Source organism: Ambystoma mexicanum, chromosome 13, assembly GCF_040938575.1.
Source record: "Ambystoma mexicanum isolate Mex_15411 chromosome 13, UKY_AmexF1_1, whole genome shotgun sequence".
NCBI lineage: Eukaryota > Metazoa > Chordata > Amphibia > Caudata > Ambystomatidae > Ambystoma > Ambystoma mexicanum.
In genome coordinates this window covers 71503603-71531203 of record NC_090938.1, presented here as the reverse complement: position 1 = coordinate 71531203, position 27601 = coordinate 71503603, and the positions used below count along the sequence as shown (strand labels likewise).

General features: G+C 47.6%; 1 protein-coding gene across 5 annotated transcripts in view; it reads right to left on the bottom strand.

Annotated features, from left to right (window-relative positions):
• The window catches only part of TRAF3IP3 (TRAF3 interacting protein 3), a 248052-nt gene that overhangs the window by 96059 nt on the left and 124392 nt on the right, over window positions 1-27601 (bottom strand). For all 5 annotated transcript variants that reach the window (XM_069633284.1, XM_069633286.1, XM_069633282.1 and 2 more), the window contains exon 6: window positions 12895-12924. In XM_069633284.1, the coding sequence (XP_069489385.1) occupies window positions 12895-12924 (30 nt within the window). The remainder of the gene's footprint in view (window positions 1-12894; window positions 12925-27601) is intronic.

Here is a 27601-nt window from a genome sequence, read left to right as displayed (position 1 = left end):
GCATAGTCTTGCACACTAGCCTGGCACTTAACTTTTCGGATGCTAAACTCATTTCTTAGATCAGAAATCAATAACACAATGTCGCCAACACCAAATAAAAACTGCAGCCTTGTTTTGTACGGAAAGGAACATGGCACTGGCGCGGGAAAACAAAAAAGAGACAAACTCGCCGTGTGTGTTCCCGTATTTGTGTATTTTGGACTCCAAATATTGCAAGTCAAAAAACAAAAGCACTCCTCAATGAGTTGGGGTACAGCTAAGGGTATGTGTCACCCTGAGATCCGAGTGCTTACATTCCAGAGTTATCTGGAAGACGGTAAACCTTGTCGATTAATTTGTAGCGCCTTGCACATTAGCGTCGCAACACCCATTTCAATCCTAGTTTACAATGTTATGCCAAACCACTGGGAGAGATAAGTACAGGCAGGTTGGTGAGTGGGGGGCGATGGCGAGACATGTACAAGGTCCACCCTACCTGACAAAGGGCCTGATTCATGGAATTTGTAGCACGGTGCAAAATGACTTTGTACAGCTGACAAACACCCTGATTCACAGATCGCTGCATAGTGACTTTGCACTGCTGTCAAACACCCTGAGTCACAGAGCGCTGCAAAGTGACTTTGCACTTCCGACAAACATCCTGATTCACAGAGCGCTGCAAAGTGACTTTTCACCATGCTAAAAGTTCAATGTATCAGGACCAAAGTCACCATCTCTGGGGTTAGCATATCACCAGAAGTCAGCACCCACCCAGACTGGAGCAGCAGATGGTGGGAAGTGGGAAGTGGAAAGAAAGCCTAAGGAAGAATTTGGATTGGAGAGGTAAGGGCAAGGCAGATCTAGAACGGGCAGAGGTAAGTACTTCAGCGAGCACCGACTTATCCTCGCTGTGCTGTCAGTATCATGAAGAAAGTGTAAACAAGATGCCTGCTGTCAATAGCACCCATGCTCTCTTTATTTTGCGGGAAGGGTGAATAAATTGCAGAGAGATGACAGTGCTCTTGTGATGCCTGCACTGTGATGTGCATTGACAGACCACAGCTTCTGTAATTTGGTTCTCAGTGCACCCTGCCTTTTTGGGAAATGGAGGTGCGACCCCCTGAAAACAGTGCATCTGTGCAGCCACATTTCCGGGGAGCATCAGGCTTAAGTAGACAGAGGAGAGCCATTCGTAGTGTTCAAGGAGGTTTTGGAAAAGCCTTCCAAAGAAGACCAGGGGGCTTTTCTATATATGCCTAAAATTCAAGTTTGTGTAATTGGACTTTTAGCTCATTTCAGGAATTTAAGCCGCACAGGTGTGCAGACTCAATATTCACTGCCAATTATTCACTACATTAAGTCTCTGCTTCATTTAAAGGGTATAGACTGATTATGGTTGCCATTTCAAATTGTTTATTTATTTTTATGTATCTATTTCCTTCATCGTGAGCATCGGCCCTACCCGTACGGCCTCCTTACAAAGTTCAAAAGGTGAGAGGTGAAACAGAAGTTAACAAAACAGTTTTTGGGGACAGTATAAAAAGATTAGGATAGGCTGTCCTAATCTCATCAAATAAATCCAACGGGAGGACGGTGGGTGCAATATAAATGTTGAAGATCATGGGCAAGGAACAGGGAGGATATTCCTGACCTTCTCCCAGGATAAACCCAAAGTAATATCTTCTGATTACTAGGGGCAAGGTCGCGCGAGGTCTACAGTCATAACATGAATGTTTATAAAGCTACACTGCGCTGCATTACGCATTGATGCGTAAAACAGGACCGGCTAGTTCCAGCCTCTGCCGAAAGGTACAACCACTAGTCGCAGTTAGAAGTCCACTGAACTTCAAAGAAGTCTCAGAGTTGCCTGCGTATGTGCCGTTTGCAAAACGGGTATGCCGCGAAGCCACTCTGCAGCACCAGGAAATTAACTTTCTGGTTATTACGAGAATGGTGATGTCGTAAAAAAGTGTCAGTAACAGAAATACCGCCAAACTCACAAAGAGGCCCCTTGTGTCAAATCGTGATAGGTTTTGATTGATTAACCGGTTGATCACGTATGATGGAGATGGGGCCCAGTAGCTACGGGGTCCTCTGCAGCTGTCGTAGGAGTAGTACTAAAAAAAGTGGACTGTTGGGTTTGGGCCTACCCAAAGGTAGGGCAAGATCTAGCACTGTACCCCAGAACCACTATATGCCACAATTCTTTATTTAAAAATAACAGGTAGACACTGGATTGTAGATCACGGACCAGCTGCAATATCGAACCTATTGATCACATATCAATATATGGATCAATTCTGTTTTTTGGCCATTTGCAGTGAACACAGGGCTCCAGATACCATTTTGAAGTGGAAGTATTTTGCTCTCTTTTCCTGAAGTAGGGAGTACAATGCTTTTAGGGATTACAAAAGTATCTCCCATCCCCTCTGTCATTAATTATTAGATGAGTAAAAGGTATTTCTTTAAGACAGATATCTTTTTGTAATCATCACTTCTTTGCACATAGTAATCAATACTTCATTGCACATAGTAACTCATGTGGCGTACAGGATATGTTTTCTCTCTTCAGATCTGGCTGTAACATGGTAAGAGCACCTTCCTGTGGCATTGCTCTTCTGGTCTGACTGATACCGGCATATCTGTGGCGATGTGTCGGTAGAAGCCTGGCAGGTCCCTTTGCCGGTCGTGGTTTCCTATTTTTCGTTGGGGGCTGTTTTACTCCCTATTTTACTTTCTCTTTGGAGTATCTTCCTGTTTTTAGGGAGTTAAAGCAGAAGGTACGCCACTTATCTGTAGGGCTTAGTATTAAAGTCTCTGAGGTGCCTTGAAACACTTGGGTATAGGCACGTTATAAATGCCATATCATTTCAAGCAGAAGTAGTGAGATACAGGCTATTAAGGGGATTCTCACAGCATCTCTGGGGTAAGCAGAGTTTCACCCCCTTGTTTAATCATTCATCAGTTGGAGATGAGTACAATCAATTTCATCATATCTGGTACTCTATTAATGTCCGCTAAACAGATCCATTGTTTTTCAATCCCTGAATGTCTACTACACATAGACTTAATTGTAGTTGGAGAGGGAGAAGCAAACAGAAATGAAGTCACTGTGATGGGCTGGCATCGGCATACAGAAGGGTAGTCCTTCAGCCATCAATATAAAACTTACGTACTAAAGTTCTGAGATAATATCTTTATCACTCTATCGTATGGGTATTCCCCGACAAACATTGTCAAGAACCCCCCAAAAAGTAGGTCATCAGCAAGATGAAATGAGTGGGTGTGTCTAACATATCGCTAATTGCACATTAAATTAATCCAACCTCCATCGGGGTGCCTAATGCACCCAACTATGTGGGTGTGAGGGACGGGGGGACCCACATAGTTATTTTCTGGTGGTAAAAGATGAAGAAACTGAAAGAACTTTTAAACCGCCAAAAAACAACTTCTGAAACCGAGGGTGTCCGGTAAGCCTCACTTTTGCCAAATGGCAATTTGCCATTTATTTTTCACTGATTCTTTTGACACCTTTTTACCACAAACATTTATGTGGTAAGTTGGGTATGCTATACAAAGTGGGAGGGGCTGGGATATAAAGGGGTCTAGTGGGTGTACTCCCACCAAAGGTGGAAAAATCAGTCAAAACAAATTTGGCAAAGTGACAAACGGAAAAAAACAAATCAGGAAAAGCGAATATATCTGGTGTCCCGTGATAACCATATACTTATATAGTGTACCCTTTTAATGTTGGAAGCAAATGATATGAATTTCTTCAATTAATCATATCCTCAGGTTTTACTTAATCACAGTCCAAGTATCAAAGAAAAATGTTAAGGCACTCAGGGCCTAATTCACAGAAGTGCTTTATAATGGTGCAATCTCATAGGAAAATGCTCCATGAATCACGCTTCAGTCTCTCCGAGTGCTGCCAAATTCAATTTATTTTCCATTCACCAGAAATAAATGCTATGGGTGGCAGGGAGGAATGCTTAATCCATTGAACATGCTGTGCATTGCATCAGGAATAAGGACCATCCCCAGGCAGGTTATGCACATCAACACCAAAGAGGTAGTCATTAATACACCTCACTGCCCTGGATTCTGTGCAAAGAGGTAGTCATTAATACACCTCACTGCCCTGGATTCTGTGCAAAGAGGTAGTCATTAATACACCTCACTGCCCTGGATTCTGTGCAAAGAGATAGTCATTAATACACCTCACTGCCCTGGATTCTGTGCAAAGAGGTAGTAATTAATACACCTCACTGCCCTGGATTCTGTGCTTTTGGGGTTATCCCAATCTCTAATCAACATTGAAAAGGTATACAAAACAATGGTGTGAAATATATTTCTTGAACATTTTAACCAATCCTAAAAATTATTTATCCTGTTTACAATTAGACATTGGCCCTCATTACGACCCTGGCGGAAAGGGGAAAACGATGGCGGAAAAGCAATTCCGCCATCGAATAGCGCTCGGTGCGACTATGACCCGTCACCGGAAAGTACGAAGCCATTAGCGACACCGTAGTGAACGCCAACGCTAACTGCACCAAGCACGCGCACGCGCGCCATGCCAAACCGCAAAGACCACCATGGCGCAAGGGTACGCCAATTCCGACCCTAGCGGACATGTACCTAACGCCATCAGGCATGGCGTAATGTACCATTCCGCCATGGCGAGAAGTACGGCATCGCGAATCAACCGTAAACGGCCCCACTGAGTGCCTGTACACCGCTCCCTGCCCACAAAGTACAACTCCCCGTAGGTGCAATGAAGTCACAAAGCAACCATTGAAATGTACAAGTCACCCCTGCATGGCAACGAACAAAAGAAACACAAGAGTGGCCAATGGGAGCTGCAGGGCACAGATGGCACGAATACAGAAGCCAATCCAATGGACATGACCACAATCCCCCACCAAGAAACGCACGCAAACACAGGCACCTGTGACCAGCAATATTCCGAAAATCACATCATTCCACCAGTCCACCTGGCTGACCGGCATCTGTTACACAAAACCCAATCCCCCGCCCCTGAGCATGACAACATTCAAACAGTCATATTGGCAGCCCCCATCCCTGACCTCACTGGGCTTCGTAGGCAAACGCGCCCAGCACAGTACCACGCGACTAAACCCCGAAGCAGGAACCCAATGCAGATCTCCTCACAATACATCGCCCCCCAAATAGGCATATGCCACATCACTTGCAAAGAAAAACGCTACACGGGCCAAATCAGAATAGAAATTTAATGCACATCAAAGTCACCAAGCCCATACAGCCATCAGGCCATGAACTCCAAAACACTAATCACCATTGTGGGCTGCATCCGCAAGAAATGACCAGCCACTACCTGTGTGTCGCCCTGTTCCCCCATGGTACACAGAGCCACATTCACGTACGAAAAGGCAACATGGAAGCGCACAGAACCGCAGGGCCGACCCAATGGGGAGGCACTAGTCCAGCTGAAAGGCCGAAATGTTGCTCCGAGCCACCAGTACTGCGTAAGGGCATGTGGGCCATTGGCGATCGTCCCATAAGATCGTAATGCTGCTCCACTGATTAACACGAAGCAGCAGGTGTAGGGAGTAAAATCCATCTGCAGGAGTGGCATACAGATGGCAGTGGCAAAAGGGGAGGAGATACCTGTCAACCAAAAGAAAAGAACAAGAACAGAATGGCCATCAGAACTACATTCGAACAACTCACTTCAATGATCACACGAAATCCACAGCCATATGCAAGCTAGCCCACTCAAAAGGATCATCACCACCCCAAAACCACTTGCGACTCATGACCATCTATATCGAGGTGCAAACACCATCACAAACGAGTGTACCTGTGCATGCGTCTGTCAAAACAGAATCCATCAGATGGGAATGTTAACGTGCATGGACAGAAGTGTCTGAGGGCGCGTCGAGACAGGGAGGGCTCAACAAGGCCAGATAGACGATGGTCCCACTATGGCAGCCCTGCATCACATAGCGTAGGGGAGGCGGATAGATCCCAAGAAGCCCTGTACATGGCAAACTCTGTATCAAATCACCTGCCCATGCATCCATTCATCATTCCCTCATCCCAGGATCAAAACGCATGAATAATTACTCACATAACATTAGAAACATCCATTGAGTCTGTGCGTAATGCAGCCTGCTAAATCCACAGTGCCCCAGCCCGTAATTCCAGTGTTGTGAAGTAACATGTATTTGGGAACGGCCTGCCTCATCGCCCACGTAGCTATTGCGCATCCCAAACTATTCATATCAATCATTGCTCCCTCGCCATGGGCCCTGTCTCAAGGACATAGAACAAGAGAACGTTATATTTGCAGTCAGACCTGTGGGCATCTCCTCGCCGCTAGCTGGAAACCGAAAGCGCCGGCCTTCGAATTCCTCATTTGCAACATCACGTCGAAAAGGCATCTGTGGCCGTTTGAAATCACTAATTATTCCATCGAGTGCGGCTGTGTGTGAAAATGGCAACTGCCTTCACCAACAAATGGGACGCCCCGCCCGTCGTTGCAACTCGGTACAGTGATGCATGAGGGCCCACCGTTACTCGAGTACTACGTTCCACTGACCCTTCACAAGTCTGTTCGCGACTGCACAGATAGTATGGGAAACAATGGGACCACAGCAGAATGAACATATCAACCAATCTTACACGGCCATCGGGTACAAATACATGATTGCAATAGCAAGATACCATTCCCCGATTTGCAGCGTTGTGCGCAGGACGTGCTCGGCCAAAGGGGAGAGCAGTTTGCACAGGTGGAATTAATCACCACAGGTGGAGGCCATACAGCCTGGAAACACATAAATTGCACAGCCAGTCTCCTCCCACAACCACACCGAAATGCTACCGGCAGGACTCGCGATGTTGGCCCTGGGGGACCTGATAGCACTGCAAGTGCTCCGACTCCAAGAAGAAGACGAACACCAACTACAACCAGCCGCACGGAGGAGACGCAGGAGGAGGAGGAGGCCAAGGCAGGGCCAGCAAGGCCCACCAGCACAGCCACTACCACCACGCAGGCAGCCCGCAATACCACGCCTCCGAGCACTTCCGTTCAACCTCACTGATGAGCAGATCCACACCCTCTACCGTCTGGACCGGGACACCATAGCCGCCATTGTGGACATGACACAGGCTGACCTTGTCAGCATGATAGATAGCCCAACCGCCATCCCACCCCTACTGAAGGTGGTGTCTGTACTACACTTCCTGGCCACAGGCACCTACCAGCACACAGTCGGACAGTTGCATGGCATTTCTCAGCCACTGTTCTCACGGACACTATTTCAAGTGCTCGATGCCCTCCTGCAGCACGCAGACGACTACATCTCACTACCACGCTCGGAGCAGGAAATTACCAACACAAAAGTGGGATTCCATGCACTTGCCGGCATACCGGGTTGCATTGGTGCCATCGACTGCACCCATGTAGAATTGGTCGTCCCACATGCCATGGAGGCCTAGTACCGCAACCGAAAACAATTTCATTCCCTGAATGTACAAATGGTGTGTGACTCCAACAGGATCATTACACATTGTTGTGCCCGATTCCCTGGATCAACCCATGATTCTATGGTCTTGAGGAACTCTACAATACCACGCTACATGGAGCGACACGCAGGGAACAGATCCTGGCTACTCGGTGAGTCTCATTACATGCATGATGATGTGGGGTATGTGAATTGGCAATGTACTGGCAGGAAGGGGGGGGGTGTGCGTACGTATCAATGGCATTCCACATCATACGTTTCTCATCCACATACAGGTGATGCTGGATATCCACTGAAGAGATGGCTCCTCACACCAGTCCGGAACCCACGGGACCAGCATGAGGAGGACTACAACCATGCCCACTCACGTACCCGTGTAGTCATAGAACAGGCATTCGGCCTACTGAAGACTCGTTTCCGCTGCCTCAGCAGGTCTGGCGGGGCACTCCTGTACCGCCATGAGAAGGTTGCAAAGATGGTCATGGCATGTGTCATGCTCCACAACATGTGCGTACGTAGAAATGTGCCCATGCCCCCTGACGCAGAACTGCAAGCACCTGATGATGGTCATGATGAGGGTGGGGATGTGGCAGCACCTCATGGAGTCTGCGAGGCACCGGAGGCCCGTGACATTCGTCAGCATCTCATTGATGTATGCTTCTAGCACTCACGGCTGGTGGCTGATACATGGACACGGGACTCGTGGCACTGCGTGTGTCTGGGACATGCACAATATGGACTCTACGCCTATGATGGCCTAGTACACAAAGATCAATGTCCACACATCTCATTGGTTTATCGTGCACTTTTTATGGCATATGTGATGTCATGTTGAACACCCTATCGACCCGCCACCCAAGTGAGCCCAACACACCCCCTCCACCCTCCTACCTCCCCCCCCGAACACCAGTGTCCAAAGATGCTCATTGTCAGTGGGCTGTCGCTATTGCAAGCCCCCTCTACGGGTATCAGGGGAACCCCTGCCTGTGGAGCGCAGGTTCCTTCCAGATCTACGTTGGGGGCTGCCCTGGACGGAACTTGCAACGGATGATGTGTCTGCCTGCTCACGTCCATGCATGTCCCTAAGGGTTTGCGAGAGCTCAGTGAGCACACGGCGCACTGCGGCAAGTTCGGCACATACGTCTTTGGACGTCGCATGCAGTTCCCCCCTCAGGCTCTCGGTGCTTCTCTCAATTTGTGCCCTTAGCGTCTCTGTACCTCTCTCCATTTCTGCCCTAAGTGTCTCAGTTGATGTTTCTATGTCTGCCTTAGTGCCCCCACATTCATCGGCATGGTCCTTGAGGAGTGTGGCCAGTTGCTGCTGTTGTTCGATCAACTGGTCGAGGGACTGTTGCCTCTGCTGGGCCATGGCCATTTGCGGGGGTGTCGCAGAGGGGCTGTTGTCCTCATGTTGCCTTGCCACAGGGCTTGTGGGGGATGGCCAGTCGTCGTCTTGTGGGTGCCCCTGCGTGGTATCCTCATGTTGTACGGGATGGGACAGACAGGGGGATTGGGACAGGTCATGGATGGATCTGACTTCGGCATCCCCGTTTTCTGTGTCGGAGCATGCTGCCATCAATGGGGTGTCGCCTATGGTGCTGCTGCCACCTGAGGCAGTGCCTTCTGTGGCATCCATTGGGGGGACCTGTGGTGGTGGTGTTGTGGGCATGCTGGCTGCTGGGGTGCCTGTTGATGTTCCCTCCTCTGTGCTGCCACCTGATTTGTGCTGCTGCCGTGTCTTTATGCGTGCAGCTGAGGTGGAGGGTCTCTGGCCGTTGGTCTTGGCCCTCTTTGCAGGTGTGCTGGTAGGGGTGTCCTGTAGCTCGTCGTTTGGATCGGACCCTGTGGTGGAGTAAAGGAGGGCGAGGGTTATTAATGGGTCTGTGGGTATTGGAATGGCATTGTATCACATGCATTGGGGTGGTACCTGAGGGTGATTTGGGTCGGGGCCTTGGAGGTGCTTTGATTTGTGTGTGGAGTGAGGGTGCAGTTGTTTGGCAGCCTGCAGTTAGGGTGTGCCTGCTGCACGTGTAGTGCGTGTTTTAGGGGTTTTTAATTATTTATGTATTTATTGTGGGTTTTAACGTGCGCTATCAGGCCGATGTGTGTGGACGTTCTCCTGGACATGTGTTTCTGTTGCACTATGTGGACGCATGGTACTTCACATGGATGGACTGTGTGGATTTGGCATTGTTTTATCTGGCCCACCTACCTGAATCTTCGGATGTCTGCACTCCTTTCTCCATCCCTCCGACTCCCTCTATGCTCTCCATTCCGATGGTGGAGGCACAGATTTCTTCCCAGGGGGTCAACTTGATGGGTGATTCAGGACCTCCCCCGGTGGCTGTGGCAATGTTGCGGTTGGCAGAGAGTATGCTGCGGACGCGTATCCGCAGGTCGTCCCATCGCTTGCGGCATTGCTGTGGGGTGCGGGGTGCGGTCCCCACCGCACTTACCCGCTGTGCCACCAGAGCCCATATGGCCTTCTTGTTTGCAAGTGCCGTCCTGGTCATTTGCGTGGAGAAGACGACGGCAGCATTCTCCTGGAGGGTCTCTGTTAGCACGGTGAGTTCCTCACGGGAGAAGTGGACCTGCCGCTTGCGGTCGCACGCTTTCTTCGCTACTTTTCCCATTTTTCTTGGTTTCGCTAGGGTGGTTGACGGGTTGGGGTGTGTTTCAGGGTGGTAATTTTAGTGGTTGTGTGGTTTTAGTGTTTTTATAGGTGTACGCCGGGATGTTTCCCGTTCCGGGCCCATGTTTTAACTTCCGTTTCCGTATATTTCCGGTCACCGTACTTTCCGGTAGGCGCACACTGCGGTGACCGCTGAGAGGGGTGGCGGTATTGCACCTAGGGCGCCGTACGGCGGCGGTGTGGGCCGTTTTGGGGTCATTTCCGCCATCGCGGACTTTGCACTTCCGCCGTGGCGTGGTGCTCGTGCCCGATGGGTCGGAATGGGCCGCACTTTGCTCCTTCGTGCAATGGCGGAAACGCTATTTACGCTGTGGCGATCCGGTCAGTCGCTTTCCGCCAGGGTCGTAATGAGGGCCATTGTGTTAACATTTATATCTAGATGTGATTAAATAAATATGTTCATTGTGTATCGATCTCCAAAGATAGAAAAAGGAATACAACCTTGAGGGTAGCTTTTTTTTAACCATCCCAATCAGTAATAATAACCAATTATATTCTCTTATAATTCGTTGAAATTGGTTTCCCTAACCAGATTTGTAGTCCAACAAATAATATAAGTATCAGATCATTCTGTGTATCCAACAAGAAATTGGGTCGTGCTTGGTAGAGAGGGGCCAGACGTTGTCCGTAGAACACATTCTCAGACGAGATGGTGGACGTGACATGAACTCATACGTCTACCAAATATACAATAAAAATCAAATATCACAAAATTATTCCATGTCTAGGCCAACAAAAGAAGTGCAGCCCAAGTGGGCAAATAACTTCCTAAAGTAGCGTCCTAGTAAAGAATTTTTGAATCTTTGACACACGGCAGTATTACTTTGACTGGGAGAAAGGACTACAATGCTGTTCCAGGGAAGCCCCACGACAACACAATAAAGGAAAACAATGGAGACTGGGAGTAGACGGAGAGAGGAGAAGGCCCGCGAGATTCAAGTTTGCTCGCAAGCATGTGCAAAGGACAAGTGGCGTCCTATTCAAGAGTGGAACCTGGAAGGCAAGTGTGACGTGTAAGAAGGAAATATGTGGTGGTGTGAACGAGAAGCAGAGGTCGACCAGTAGATCTGCAAACAACGTTAACGTAGTGATAGGGTCAGAGCAGGTTAGTTTGGACAGTGGACTGATTCTGAGTTGGACTTTCACGGACAACAGATGAGCGCCATAGCTAGTTTTGTCAGGTAGGGGATCGTTATAGTACAGGGAAAGTTAGGCACTATCCATTTGGTTTAATGTGTCCTCCTTCTGACCCACGACAAGTTCCAAAGAATGTCATCTGTGAAGCATCCCATCAGGCCAAACGGGCTGCAAGAGGATAACTCGTATGCTCGTTCTTAATAGCACAATATTGTAAGAGGATGGCGTCTTTCAATGGTCAACTGCATCCACACGTGAGATGTTACACATGTGGTTGGGTCCTTAATTTACCAGGGCTTCTTCAAATTGCCATGTTAGCAGGTCCACTATAGTTAGAGCGATGCTGAAGGTTACACATTTCTTAGAACTATTAAAGCCACTTTGATCTTTAAAAATTAACTTATTTTTTGGTAACTGCTGGCTCTGTAACAAAATGGAAAACAAAATGTCCTTTAGTTAGAAACCCTTTTTAAAATGTAATTTTCACATGCTCTCCAATTACATGAAAGATCGCCTGGTCCGTTTTTAATACAGGCCAGTGTAGATTTGTGATCTCCCCAACTTGGCTTCCCTCTACACTAAGTAATAAACTGCATTGGGTCTGAGGTATCTTCCAGCTGTTTTTTTTTTCTTTTGCTTTTTGAGATGCAGAGGATCTAAATGCAAACTTCTGGGTATATTTGACCTAAAACATTTGACCTAAAACATTTGATCGCACTTTTTATTACCTTTTTTTTGGTCTTAAATGCGGTGGAAAACTCACACAACTCCCCACCCCCGACCCCCACTTCCCCTCAACCTAATTTATACTCTTACCCACCCCATAATATATCTATTTAATTACATTTGACTGAAAAAAGGTCAAAACAATTTGATCAAATGTTCTAGGTCAAATGTCTTTAGGTCAATTATGCTAATACCACTTTTTTGTATGTTGGGCCAACAATATTTCTCAAATAGCCTCGGCTAGTCGCTTGCCGTTGATTGAAATTCTGTGAAGTTTGTTGTCCAAAGAATTATTCCTTTTTAGTTTCAATTATTATTTGTATGATTCCTAATTTTTAATTTGTATGTTTATTTATTTGTAGAGTGTTCAATAAATAACGTACTTGCTTCTTGGCTCTACAACTAACTCTAAAGGTGGGATGGCTGAACGTTTTATTAAGAAACGTAGCAAGAATTATATAGCAGCAGCATTATCGTTAAAGCTTGTTTGTGTTTTACTTTTTACAGCAGTATGTAGCTTTACAGGTTTTTTTTTAGAGTTGAAATAAGACAAAAGGTCCCTAATTTCAGAAGGTATTCCTCCGGTGGTAAATGTGTGCCCCCATGTGCTGCCACAGCTTCTACGGTTGGTGGGATTACCTTATTGCATGCATGATTCTATAGATACCACAATAATAGCCCCAAACGCTGATTACCCCAATCTCGTGCAATTTCAATATTAAATAGAAGTGTCCAGGAAATGTGCAGAACATTATTTATGCAGTTATGCAAATATATTCTGTACAATGTCTTGCATCTTGTAAAATGTAACAGAACATATAGAAGAGGCAATATGGTTTGTGCACTCACCTTGAGGTACTCTGAGAGCTGCAACATCTCCTAAAAAGATCAAATTTAAGGACAGAAATAAATTGTAATATACTTTTTACTGCACCAATGGTATTACTGTGCTTAAAAATAATTCACTACATGATGAATTCACCTGTTTAAATATGGTATTAAAGATGGAGGATTGTGGTAGCTGACTCTCAACTCGGAATCGGGTCAATATGTACATCCTAGTACAGGACCATGCTCAGTGGGTACTAAGGAGCGTTGGGCACACATATATCCCATTATCTCTAGAGTGATTAGGGGCTGCCCAATAGAAAGACCATTAAAGCATCCCAGAAAACAAACCTCATGTCCACGCAGTTTCTTTTTTATTAGAAAGGTTTAAATTGTAGATTGACTTGCCTTCTATAGGCGGCATAACAATTTAAAAAGTTAGGGGGAAATAAAGGGCGATATTGAATGCATTTTTAGGATTTTCTTAAATGGGAAGTATGGGGTTTGATCACTGGTAAGCTCAGTTTCTGCATTAATCATTTGCACCAAGCAAATACTTGACACAATCACGCCTTCTCAAGCAGCAGCAGTTTGTCAAGACACAAGAATAAACATATAGAATACATTTATAATGAATATAATTTGGCAACGTTCTGATAAGAAAATCATGAGGAATCCAGAGAAAAACAGGATATTATGTATTGTTTCCTGAAGCCATCTGAAACTTCCAAATTTATCCTAATGGTCAAGTTGGGAAGCTTTTTGTGCTAGGAAGATAAGCTTGAAGTGTGACTTTGCTACCCTTTGAAACCAACGCCGAACATGTAGAATTGAGGTAATAATGTGCAGGATGAAAGGATTAATGAACACTCAAACAAAGCTCATTCTTGGGATGATATGACATACCCCATGCCTGAGTATGAATCAATGTGTTTAGTCAAGTAGTCTCACTCCACCGAATTACATAGTCCACCATATAGCATGCCGCAGCCCACACACGGCAACCCACATAGTTATTGTGCTGTCACGCACCATTAAGGATCACACTTCTATGCCCACACAATGCCACTAACTCCTAATTTTGAGATAGTACCCCAATGTGTTGCCTACATTTGATAGATTTGCATCTATAGCCATGCATATGCCAAGATCACAGTTGTAGTGGACTACAATGTCTCTTGCACCCATCGTTCTCTAGTTTATTTGTACATTTGTTTTATTGATTTCCTTATTATTCATGGTACATTAACAAACATCACAGTTACTTATCAATGATATGAAATAACAGTGTTGTTTTCACAGCCATTTACATTGATAATATAAATGTACCACGCAGTGTCTGTTGTGCCGTTCAAACTTACATACAGGAGCACACCAACCAACGATGAACAGGTTCCATGTGTTAATATCCCCGTAGAAATATTGTGATACAAAAATATTGCCATATTTTTGTGGCAAGATTGACCCATGGACCCTGCGGGGGACAGCCCCGCACCCGCCACATTATTTTAAAATGTGCGGGGTCACCCGCGCAACCCCCGCTCCCAAAAATTATCCCCCCAAAAATATTGCCTATGGTGAGACAAACGGCCATATGTACGGTGATCTTTTTGGTGGGGATATTTTGAAGGAATACTGATGAACAAAAACCAAATACCAAAAGAGCTCACCTTAACCAATCCCACAGCTAATTTTCTGGGCATTAGGGAAAGGGGTACCTGGCACAGATATGTGTGGGTTTGTCTCCTCAGGAACCCTCGAGCAGGGCCTCCAATGCAGCTATGGACATAGCTCTATATAGTGCAGCCTTTAGCGTAATATTCTGTTTTGGTCAAGGCGGCTTGTCATCTGAGGGTGGAAACATTGATACATATAGACCTCTCCATGTACCAAACGTGTCTGAATGTTCATCTTCCCCGCCTCGTGTGTCGCAAGCTCACTTTCTTCTCAGCAAGAAACAAACATTCAAATTCCTTGTGCCGTTAGTTATATTGGGGGCCTTGATTACTCTTCCAAGACATGGCTATGTGTCTTTGTTGCCAAAACACACGCCAAATCCATACATTTAATCACATGTATATATTTGGCAGGTTTGGGGTATATTCCCAAAAGGCACTCCAGTGAGCTCCATTCAAACCTGACAACACCAGCTCTCCTGCATGCCTGTTCGATACAAAACCAGAATGTCTGCACCCAAGTGCAATCTCATAGCATATGCATTAGATTGGCTAACCCTTTGTTACACTAAGGTCATTCAGTCAGCAATTCTTTATTAAATTTGGCCAGTCTACTGGGATCCATATATGTATGGTGCATTATATAGGAATCGCAGCACTCCATGGGTTTCCCTAGTTTAGGGATAGGTGCACAAACAAGGGGGTCCTGGGAGTGTCTCTCTCCTGGCCTATATCCTGGGTTAGAGTCTCAACCAGAGTGTTTAGCTCACCATCCTTTCACAGAAGAGAAATTTCCACAACATTTCAGTCTTTGTCCTGCCCAAGTGCAGTCAAGCACTGAAATGCCAGGCAAGAAGAGTACCAAAAGCAACCCCAGACATGCGTTTCGGCCTGGTTGGGCCTTGTTAGTGAGGTGGAGCTGTGCCTCTCTAAGAACAAGGGAGGGGCGTGGCCTGGAGCGTGGGATGCCCGCTGCTTCCATGATTTAATGCAGCTGAAGAACACCGCCGCACGAAGAAAGCCCCTGCTATGATGCATAACATCTAGGGGCATCTGCTGACCGACTCTCATGCGCTTCTAGCCTGAATACGGCGAAACAAAGGCGAGATTCTCCCGCGGCCCCTCCGCCCGCCATCCCGAGGGTTCCAAGATGGTGGACGGGACTGCAGGGCTCGAGGACAACTGGGAGACGAGCGAGGAGATGATGGGTGCCTGCTCGCTCTGAGCCCCTCAGCGGCACCCTACCATCGGAGGGCCCCCCATACACGGCCGGTGGCATCCCGCTTTGCAGGCTGCAGGCTGCACCGAACGCTCACCTGGGGGAAGAGCCATGGACTCCCTCGTTTCGCCCGCCCACCCTCGCCTTCGCTCGCACTATGTCCGTCCGAGCCCACTGCACTGAAGCGGAAAATCCGCCTGCTTGAGGGTGCGCCTGCCGGCGCAACGAAGACAACGAGCGACCAGCACTAACGTAAGAGGCCTAATACCAGCAACCCTCAACAGCCACTCTCCTCTGCGGTTCCACGGAGGAATCAATAGGAATCCCCCTGGATCCTCGAGAGTCCCGGCGAGCTCCTGCCGCATCTCCACTTGGGAAGGAGACACACGACCCTCAACGGTAAGGCAGCCCAGACCCCACCGGCAACACTGCAACAATCTGTGGGGCTGCTCCTGAGCCCTCGGGAGGGGTGCTGAAGCAGGGGCCCTCCACCACTTGCCCTCTCTCTATAGGGGGACCCGTGGGAACCTGTGCTGCCCCTTGGACTTGATCCCGCTGCAGAGGCCCCATCCTGGCCAGGGAGCCATTGGCAGGGAAGCCGGTCCCCCCCCACACTTCCATCCAGGGACATCACAACACAGGGCCCCGCACAAGCCCTTTAACAACTAAGCCTGACGAGAGGGGAGCTGGGAATTCACATTGGAGGGAGAGCAATGAAAGCCCTCTTCGTATCCATATTCCTCTAACATGGCACAAGTCCTGCTTTAGGGAGGCAGTGAACTCCTCACACCATGGAGGGACCCAGCCTGAACTCCATCAAGGGGTCCTACACCCCCACTGGAACACCTAGCCTGTGACAAGAACATCACACCTGGAAAATACGGTGTGGAACTCCAGTTGGCATTGATATCTCCCCCCGGCTTTGCCTACACAGTACTTCTGCCCCCCTCTCCTGAACATATCCTGGGGCGCCCCGGCCCACATTTTGATTTCCTCCTCCCCCCTGCGGGCTCAGGAGGATCCCCCCGCCATCACCTACTTCCTAAAAGAACAGAGAACCCCCCCACAGTAACCTCAGCATCCACACCAGCAATTCGCCTTTACCTACCTTGGGGGACTTACGTGGCAGCTAAACTACTCTACCAGCGACCGAGGAGTCAATTCATTCACCACTTTTTCTCCAAAAGGCATAGTGCACAGGAAATTTCAGATGACAAGGGGTCTCTCGCAACTAAGGACGACATCCGGGCATTCATGGCCGACATCAAATCTGAATTCTGATCTTGCCTGACTGAACTTACCACAAAACTAGAAAGCACCGACCAAAGAGTGACGGAGGCCGAGCAGAGGCTGGGAGAGGTTGAAGATCGGACCCAAGATCACACAACCACCTTGATTGAAGTTCAACGCTCAATCAGACTCCTCCAAGACAAATGCGAAATCTTGGAATTCAAACAAGAAGACCTTGTAAATAGGGCCCGACGTAATAACCTTTGAATCCGAGGAGTTCCAGCCTCAGTACCAGACAAAAATTTGGCGGAATATGTGGGTGACTTTTTTCAATCCCTCCTTCCACATCTAGAGAAGCCACAACTCCTTCTAGACAGCACCCGCAGGTTGCGCCCTCGTCGCTGGGTGGAATCAGACGCCCTGCCGGATGTTATTACCAGAGTACACTTCTTCACTACAAAAGAAGTCATCTCATTGATTGGCCGCACCAGGGATAAAATAACCTTTCAGGGCTCTCTTCTTCAGATTTTCCAAGACCTATATCTCCTCAGCCTCCAGAAAAGACGATCCCTCCGACCCCTAACTCTCTTTCTTTACTTCACTATAGATGGCTCTTCCCCACGGCCCTACAGTTCTCCTACAAGGGCACCCTGAGGAGGATCAGCCACCTGGAGGACGCAGAGAAGATCATGCACCCAGCCTAAGTGCCCGTCACCCCCAGCCTCGGAAAACGTCATTGACACGGACCTCGCATCTTCCTCAAAACCTAAGCAAAACTCATGTTCAAAGGTCCTGAGGTTTAGGAGAAAAAAATGATCAGACACTGAGACGCAACAAATTCACTGAAACGTCGAAACTCCAAGCAGCCTGAAGCTAGAACATGGTCTCCGACCCAGCTCGCCTCCTCCACATACCCGAAACAATTTTCAGTTTACCTGATGAAGTTTTGCCACCTACGAACATGCAGATGAACCCTTACAGCCGGAGCAGCGGGCCCTACCCCACGGCCTATGCCCATTTCCAAAGCACAATCCACCTATGAGTCCTTGGAATGATCCACTAAGTTTGCTCTTAGTTCTAGCGATGTTTGCTAAAAACAGTTATTTGGCCCTGTTAGCCAGGGGTGGTGCCAGATCCACAAAATTGTCCCCCCCCGCCTTAGTTAAATCTTGGCCCTCCCGTTGGAGGTCTGAGCAAAAATTTCAGGGGCAGGTTGATGAGCGGCTAAAGACCCTACGAAATGCTGACTGAACCATCCACACCTCACTCCCCCCACCCGAACCCACCAGCAACCTCATCTCCCATTCAAGAACCCCACGCCCTGAGGTTTGTCTCCCTGAACGTTAAAGGACTAAACTCTCCTGCTAAATGCAAATCAATTCTGCAAAAGCTCTAGGACGAAAATGCAGCGGTAGCCATGCTTCAGGAACCACACCTCCTGCCAGCAGACTTTGGGCGCCTACGCACCCAGTACTTCCCAAAGCAACTCTTTGCCTCGGGAAACGCCAAAATAAGGGGGCACAGCAATTCTCTTCAGGAAAGGACTAAACCCTCAGATATTGGATACAAAACTTTGCCCGGACAGCCGATTCACAGTCGTGAAGTGCCTACTGTTGGGACAGCTATATTCTTTTTTTCAGTTTACCCCCCAAATACAGGCCAAGGTGCCTTCTATGAGACTCTGAGCTCCACTCTCTCCCCCTTTCTAACGGGCCAGATAGTAATCGGTGGCGACTTTAATGGAGTCCTGGACCCCACAAAGGATAAATCACATCCACCTTCCTCCGGAGACTTTACCTCTGCACTGTCACTCCTACATCTATTCAGAGCCCTCGAGGCGGTGGACTCATGGAGGATACTTCATCCCTCAGAAAGAGATTTCTCTTTCTATTCTTTCATCCATAGGACATTTTCCAGAATAGACCTCCTGCTGGTATCCCTGCAAATACTCGCATTCATCAACAACGTAACCATAAGCTCAAGGTGCCTGTCTGACCACACCCCGGTGACCCTGGAAATTAGAGTATACAAGCCATCCCCCACCACGCAACGCAGATGGGCGCTGTACGATCCAATACTTAACGAGATGCCGCTCAGAAACTCAATAGCGACTTCAATTAAGAACTTTTTTTAAGGAAACCCCAATGAAGATACTTCCCCCACTAACACCTGGGATGCTATGAAAGCAGTAATACGTGGGGAGCTGATAGCCCAGGGAGTAGCCTTCCACAAGAAAAGGCGACAGACCCACCTGATCCTCGAGGATGACCTCTGGAAAGCAGAGAAGACCCACAAGGAAAAAGGTTGGTCCCCAAAAACACAACGAGCTATTCGCAATGCGCAGAAAAAGATCAAGCCCACTACACCGAACACATAGCACACCAACTGGCGAAAGCCAGGCAATTTTACTATGCAAAGAATAATAAACTGAATAGCCTATTGGTGGGCAAACTCGCTAAAGTGAAAAGAAACAATACAATCATTGGACTGTGGGACTCGCGAGGCAGAATACAATACGTCGATCAGGATAAACAACGTCTGGCACAGATGATGACCGCCCCAATACCAGACCTGGAGGAGCAAAAGGAATATTTACAGAAAGCAGCACTTCCCCGATTGCAACACTCAACCCGAGACGTCTTGGACGCTCCAATCTCAGGTGAGGAGGTTGACGAGGCCATAAAGTCCCTCAATTCCAGAGCCCCTCATCCTGATGGCTACTCTACCAGATTCTATAAAATCTTTAACCTCCTCCATGCAAGAATCAATTACAGTCCTCCTACCTAAGCCTGGCGGGGATCCAAGAAATCCTGCCTCTACAGATCGATCGCCTTGCTGAACATTGACACCAATATCTATTCTAAGATCCTAGCGACACGCCTATCCCATATCCTGCCGGACATAATTCATCCCGATCAGAGCGGGCTTCTCAAGAATTGATCCACGGTCGACAACATCCGTAGAGCTTTGAACCTGGTGGACCTGGCCTCCCAGGACTCCCGAGGACTAGTACTCATGGCGCTTGACGCAACCAAAGCATTTGATAAGGTGGACTGGACCTTCATGAGGCTCACCCTAGAGGCATTTCGGTTTGGGCCGGAATTTCGCACCATGGTCCTAGCTAACTATAAATCACCAAAAACCCTTCTTAGGATCAATGGCACTCTCTCCACTCCTATCTCCTTGTCTTGTGGAACCAGGCCGCGATGTCCATTATCCCCACGCCTATTCGCACTGATTATGGAACCGTTTGCCCAACGGATTAGGCTGAATACCTTAATAAAGGGCCCCTGTGTTGGTGTCCTTTCTCTGACCCTTTTTCTTCCACTTCCCCCTTTGCTTCCACACTCTCCTTACCTGAGGTGCTTGAGTTGAAGGCTTCGGTGGACAGGTTTCGCCTGGCGAGGTAGTCTTTCTCCTTTTTTGGTGGTAATTGCCTGTCACGGAGAGAAGCCACAGTGAACGCTGATGGAACAGCATGCCTGTGGCTCCCTCCCCGGGAGCAAGCCGATACACAAGGGAAAAAGCCAAGAGGCAGAAAAAACCCTTGTCAGGCGCCGAACTGCACTCTGTCCGACTCCAAGTAGGAACTTCCGAAGTGATGAAGCAGGAAGAGGTGTAGACACAAAACGGCAGGGGTCCGTAGCAAACGTGAAGTCAGAAGGCGTAACTGGTATCCAATGCAGCCCGGCAGGACACAGGAAGTAGGGGACTCAAGTAAGAGAAGAGAAAGCTGAATAATAGAAAGTAGACTGGAATCCAAAATTGGAGAGGAACCCAGGGAAAACGGAGAGGAAAGAGTAGAAAGAGCAAAGGTACCGGGTCTCAAAGGAGAGAGACGCGGGGAGAAGGAACCGGAATAAAACCGGTAAAAGGCAAAGTACCAAAGAGAAGGAAAACTTTATGCAGGGAACGAAGTTTACAGCAGAGCAAAAGCACTGACGATCCAGACAGAGTGCCACCACCAAGCGTAAACCCGGAAGCTGGGAAAACTATCCAGAGGGGTTGCAACGCAGCGTCCACCGGAAGGAGGAGGAATAGATACTCCCCGCAGGCTCGCACTGAGGGAACTGGGATGGCTGCTAGCCGTAAACATAGAGAAAGGACTACCAGTCTCTAAACCCATACTGCCAGCGATACTGCGGAAGTATCCGCCAGTCACGACGGCGGCGGATGACAGTATGCCCCCCTCCAGTGCGTGAAAACCCTGGCTTACCTGGGTGTAAGCGGTGCAATCTGGATATTAACCTAGGGGCATGTATCTGTGAAGCGGGTTCCCACGAGTCCTCCGACTCGGGGTAACCCTTCCAAAACAGTAAGTATTCCAAACGACCTCTATAATACCTAGAGTCCAGTATGGAAGACACCTCATATTCATCCTTGTTCTTCTCAGGTAAGAAAACCTGACGGGGAACCTTTCTGCAGTGGGGGTCAGGTATGAAGGGTTTGAGAAGGGAAGAATGAAATACTGGATGAATGCGACTGAGGGTAGAAGAGAGCTGAAGCCTATAAGTGACAGGATTGACTCTAGAGAGGACAGGGAAAGGACCCAAGAAACGAGGAGATAGTTTAGAAGGATGTGTCCATTTGGGTAAGAATCTAGTGGACAACCACACCTTATCGCCTGGCTCCAACCTCGGGCATTCTTTGCGATGCTTGTCAGCCTGCTCCTTATTGTGTCTTCTACTGTCTTCTAGGCTTCATAAAGCGGCGGTCTGAGCTGCTGCAATATTCTGTAGAACTTCTTCTGCAGCCGGGGAATTAGCGAGGCTTGGAACATTGAGCAGAAATGCTTTGGGGTGGACTCCGTAAGTACAGTAGAAAGGGGAGAGACCGATGGCAGAATGCTTGGTGTTGTATGTGAACTCTGCTGTGGGAAGCATAGAAACCCAATTGTCCTGGTGTTGATTGATGTAACATCTCAGGTATTGCTCCAAAGTGGCATTGAGACGTTGGGTCTGACCGTTGGTTTGAGGATGAAATCTTGAGGAAAGCGCTCTTTCAATGCCTAGTCTGACACAAAGAGCCTTCCAAAACTTTGAGATGTACTGACTCACTTGATCAGAAATAATCTTGTCCGGGATGCCATGTAATTTGAAGATGTCTCTGGCAAAAACCTCAGCCATTCTCGCTGCGCTGGGAAGGCCCGGAAGGGAAGAGAAATGTGCCATTTTTGAAAACGTATCCACCGTGACCATTATACATGTACATGATTCGGACAGAGGCAGATCCACTATGAAGTCAGTAGAAATAAGTCCCCATGGTCGAGTGGGTAGTTCCGCTTGTGTAAGTAATCCAAGAGGTTTGCCTGTAGGGTATTTGGCTCTGGCGCAGGTGGGACATGCTCGTACGTAATCCAACGAGTCTCTTCTCAGATTAGGCCAAAAGAATACTCTTGATATCAGCTCCATGGTACCTTCCGTGCCTCTATGGCCTGCAGTGCGAGGATTGTGGCACCAGTTAAGTATCTTCTGGCGTAACGGACCGGATGGGATGTATAGACGCTTCTTGTAAAATACCCAGCCATCTTTCTCCTGGTAATGGGAATTAGGATGAAGTGGTAATTGGGCATACTCCGGTCTGACCGCAGCTTTCACTTCTTGAAGGAAAGAGCTTACCAGAACCAGGATTTGGTTCCTCCGAAACAGTGGTTCCGAGTGATCTGAAGACTTCTCCTTACTCATATCCTTGTGGGACAGGGCGTCGGCCAAGCGATTCAAAGTTCTGGGAATGTAGGTGATGTGGAAATCGTATTGAGAAAACAGATAGGCCCACCGGGCTTGTCGTGAATTTTAACACTCCATGTTTTACAGCACCCTCAGATTCTTGTGATCTGTCCGAATGGTAAACCGATGACGTGCCCCCATACGCAGATGCCACCACTCTTCGCACGCTAACTTCATCGCCAATAATTCTTTTTCAAGAACGGAGTAGTTTAGTTGGCTGGGGGAGAGGGTTTTAGACAGATAAGCCACAGGATGTTCCACTTCGTTAACTGACTGTAACAAAACTGCTCCAATGGCTATGGCAGAGGCGTCTGTCTCCAAGATGAAGGGTAATGTCTGGTCCGGATGCCATAGTATAGGGGCAGAACAAAAGAGTCCTTTGAGAAGGGAAAAACTACATTCAGCTTCAGTTGACCAGTGAAAAGGGAGAGCATCCTTTTTGAGTAGAAGGGTAATGGGATACACCACTTCAGAGAAGTCTGGTATGAATCGTCTGTAGAAATTGGATAAACCAAGGAATCTTTGTACTTCTCGAACTGAAGTAGGGGCAGGCCAGTCTAGAATAGCTTGAACCTTGTTGCGATCCATGGCAATACCCCCTGCAGATAAGATGTACCCTAGATATGGTACCGAAGGAACTGCAAAAATGCACTTCTTGGCTTTGACCAAAAGTTGGTTCCTTTGAAGACGATCCAAAACCTGAGTGACATGAGGAATATGTTCTTCCATGTTGGAGGAAAAAATGAGAATGTCATCCAGATAGATAATTACAGAAATGGTGAGCATGTCGGAAAACATTTGGTCCACAGCGGGAGCGTTCACCAGGCCAAATGGCATAGCCCGGTATTCGTATAATCCGAATGGAGTGCGAAAGGTGGTCTTCCACTCATCGCCTTTGGCTACACGGAGCAGATGGTATGCATTCCTTAAATCGAGTTTCGTGAACACCTTAGCCCCGTGGAATGCTTCAATGATGTCTGTGATGAGAGGCATCGGATAGCGATCCCGGATGGTGACCTTGTTTAGACCCCTGTAATCTATACAGGGTTTGTTTGTTTGTTTGTTTTTATTACTTATATTGCGCACCAGACCCAGGGGTAACCGGGCGCATTTTATAAGACAACTTAAAACTTAGTTACAAGATCACATGGCAAGAATGGAGCAGCAAGGTACATATAAAGTAGTAATATACAGCAAAGATATACAGGAATAATATACAGCGAAAATATACAGGAATATACAATATGCAATATACAATAGGTGAAAATGAAGGCATTTATTGGCAGTCCTAATCAGAAACTCCTAGGGATAGAGAGAGTCTAGGCAGTGAGTGATCTATTGTGAGTCTGCATTTTTTATCCATGTTATGAGGTTGTGTCGGAAAGTGGGGTAGGGTTGGTCAGTCTTCAGGGCGGACGGTAGGGAGTTCCAGAGTTGAGCTGCTTTCACCTGAAAGCTGCAGCCGCCGACTTTAGTCAATTTAACTCTAGGTATAATTAAGTTGTTGGAATTAGCGGATCTGGTGGGTCTTATTGGCTTTAATCTTGTGAATCTCGCAGAAAGGTACTGCGGTGCGGCTTTGTTAAGGCATTTGTGGTCCAAAGAGGCGACTTTTAGTTGGATTCTCTCCTGAGTAGAGAGCCAGTTATTAGCTCGTCTGAGTTTGGTGATGTGGGCTCTCCTAGGGATACTCAGTGCTGCTCTGAGCGCGTTGTTCTGCAGAATTTGAATTCTTTTAAAGATTTCCTTATGAACCCCTATATAGAGAGAGTTGCAGTAGTCCAGCTTTGATAACACAAGCGCTCTCGCAAGTGTGATACAGCTATCGTTTGATAGGAAGGGTTTGCCTGCTCTTATCAATTTGCAGGTGTATGCGGTTGCAGAAGTCATCGCATTGACCTGCTTGTTGAAAGAGAGGGTGGAGTCCAGGTAGAAACCCAGGGTTTTTACCGTTGGGGCAGTAGTAATTTGGTTATTATCAATATTAAAAGAGGAGTAATTGGGGCCCAGTTTTTTGAGGGTGGGGGGTGTGCCATGGATGATGATTTCAGTTTTGTCATCATTCAGGCATAGACCGTGAGTGGCCATCCATGCCTGGATGATGAGATACACTCCATTAACCAAGGCCAAATCCTTGTCGTAATCACCGGTAAGTGGTAGGAGAATCTGGGTATCATCTGCATAGTTAGTGTAGGTGATACCAAGAAGGTCCAGATCATCGAAAAGGTGCTTAGTGAAAATGTTGTAGAGTGTAGGCAAAACACAGGATCCCTGGGGCACACCACATGTGATGGGGATGGAGTCTGCTGCCGCAGTGGTGGAGAAGACTCTCATGGTCCTGTTATTGAGGAAGGATTGGATCCAAATTGTGGCTTCTTGTGAGAAGTGCGCGGCTATATCCAAGTGCCTACAAAGGACCTTGTGGTCAACAAGGTCAAATGCAGCTGATAAGTCCAGGAGGAGGAGTAAGGCTGGTTTGCCTTGATCCCTTAGCTTGTCAATTTGCGCCTTTAGATCTAAGAGGGCAGTTTCGGTCCCATGCTGGGGACGGAAGCCAGACTGCCATGCTCCTAGTAAATTGCTGGTTTCAAGGTGTTTCTGTATTTGTGAGTATGCCACTTTATCTATGATTTTTAGAAGGATTGGCACTGTAGTGATTGGGCGGTAGTTCGTGGGTATGGCAGGGTCTAGCGTCTGTTTTTTGAGCAAGGGGAGTACCCAGGATTCTTTTAGGTTACTCGGTATGGACCCTGTAGCGAATGAGGCGTTAATGAGTTTTGAGATAAAGGGGGCAAGGTCTCTAGCAGCGTCCTTTATCAGTTGGGCTGGACATTGATCCCCCTGACAGTTAGATGGTTTGAGTGACAATATGATTTTTTCTGTCTCAGTAATAGTTACTTTGGAGAACTTGAAGCCAGGGTTGTTGTTGTTGTTTATAGGAGGGGTGGTTGCTGGTTTGGGCTTAGAGTCTAGACTGAGCGAGGATTTGTTCGTGGCAATTTTAGATTGGAGAGTTGTTATTTTGTTAGCTAGGTCTTGCTAAATGTTGGTGCACCATGTTTTATCTTTGACACAGTTGTTGGGCACTGGGATGGGGGATTCTATTTCCTTTAGGATGATGAAGAGTTCCTTCATGCTGGAATTGGCTTGGGCTATTCTTGTGTTTTAGGTTTCCCGTTTATCCGACAGTATTTCCTTTTTATATAGGGTAGATATCTCTCTGAGAGTGTTTTTTTTTTCTTCCGATGGTTGTAGTTTCCATGCGACCTCGCATTGTCTTTTTTTGTTACGCAGAGTTTTTAGATGGGGGGTGTACGAAGAGTTGAGGTGGGCTTTGGGTTTGCCGTGTCTCACTTTGAGTGGAGCAATTATGTCCAAGGCAGAGGACATAACTTTGTTGTACTCGTTCACTAGGGTTTCAGGGTCCAGGGTATCTGGTAGTGAGTTAAGTGTGGGGAGGATGATAGGGAGTAGGTTATCTGGGGTGATGTTTTTCTTATTCCTGGTCGGGATGGAAGGTGCTGACTGGACTGAGGTGGAAGTGGGTCTGACCGTTTCTAGAGCAAATGTTATAAGGTGGTGGTCTGTCCAAATTCGTGGGGAGATCGATAGGATGGAGGCATTACAGTTATGGTCTGCCACCCAATCAAGTATTCTACCCTTGTTATGGGTCGGGTTAAGTACTTTTTGTGAGAAGCCTAGTTCAGAGAGTAGGTTAGCCACTCTGCTTGCCTGTGGGTCGTTTTGGTCATTGAAACCTAGGTTTGAGATCCCCTAGCAGGATAACTTGAGATGATTGTTTTAGGTTATGCGATAGAATGGCGGAGATGTCCTCCTCGAAGGTTCCAATAGGGCCTGGAGGTCTATAGATAAGGTGGATGGTGAGGGCTTGTTTGGGAGTTGTTAATAGCTAGTTTAGCTGTTAGGCTTTCGCATGCTTTAGTGTCATTCGAGGGAGCTAGCCTGATGGATAGGTTGGATTTAATGATAAGGGCTATGCCCCCTCCGCAGGCTTCGCCTCTGTCTGCTCTTAGGATGGTGTAGCCGTTGGGGATTGCTAACATGATGGCTGGTCCTGCGGCGGCATGTAGCCAGGATTCTGTGATGGCCAGGAAGTCAAGATTTTCAGTCTGGATAAGATCAGCAATCTCGGTGGCATGAGCAATCAGGGACCTAGCATTAATTAGTGCACCTTTTCGGTGTGGGCTAGTGGATGGGGGTGTGCCTATCTTTTCATGGGTCGTGGCAGAAGTGTGCATATGTGCATTCTGATTCTTTAGGTTTAGGCTGTGTGGGCTTTCTGAACCCCTAATGGGTGTGGGTTTGCAACGGTTAGATGTGGTCAATGTTCTGGCACGTGGTTCATGTAGTTTTGCAAGACTGGCTCGGGGTCTGGCATTTCTAGATATGGTATTGCATGGTTTAGATTCGAAGGTTCTGTGTTGTTGAGGTTCTTCAGTTTGGTCATTATGATTCAATAATGATTGGGGTTGAGTCTGTGTCATGGCAAGGTCTAAGCTCATCAGTACCTCTCTTCTTAATGAAGAACAAAGAAGCCCCAGCGAGGGATTTTGATGGGCGATGCTGCGTAGGCCTAGTTTATCAGCCCACAAGGTATCAACGAAGTTGCCTGCAGCTCCGCAGTCCAACAGGGCTAAAGACTCGACTTGCTTACCCTCCACTTTGAGGGCCACGGACAGAACCATGAGTCTCGAATCTTCTTGAGAATCCGGAGCTGACACTGAGAGAGAAACATAGGGACGAGAAATTGAACTTGATGACCCTCGGATGCCTGTCCCTACTGGCGCAGAGGGTAGTTGTTTCCAGATTTCCTGTTGGGTACCTCCATTCAGTCTTTCAAGAGATGCTGATCCGAA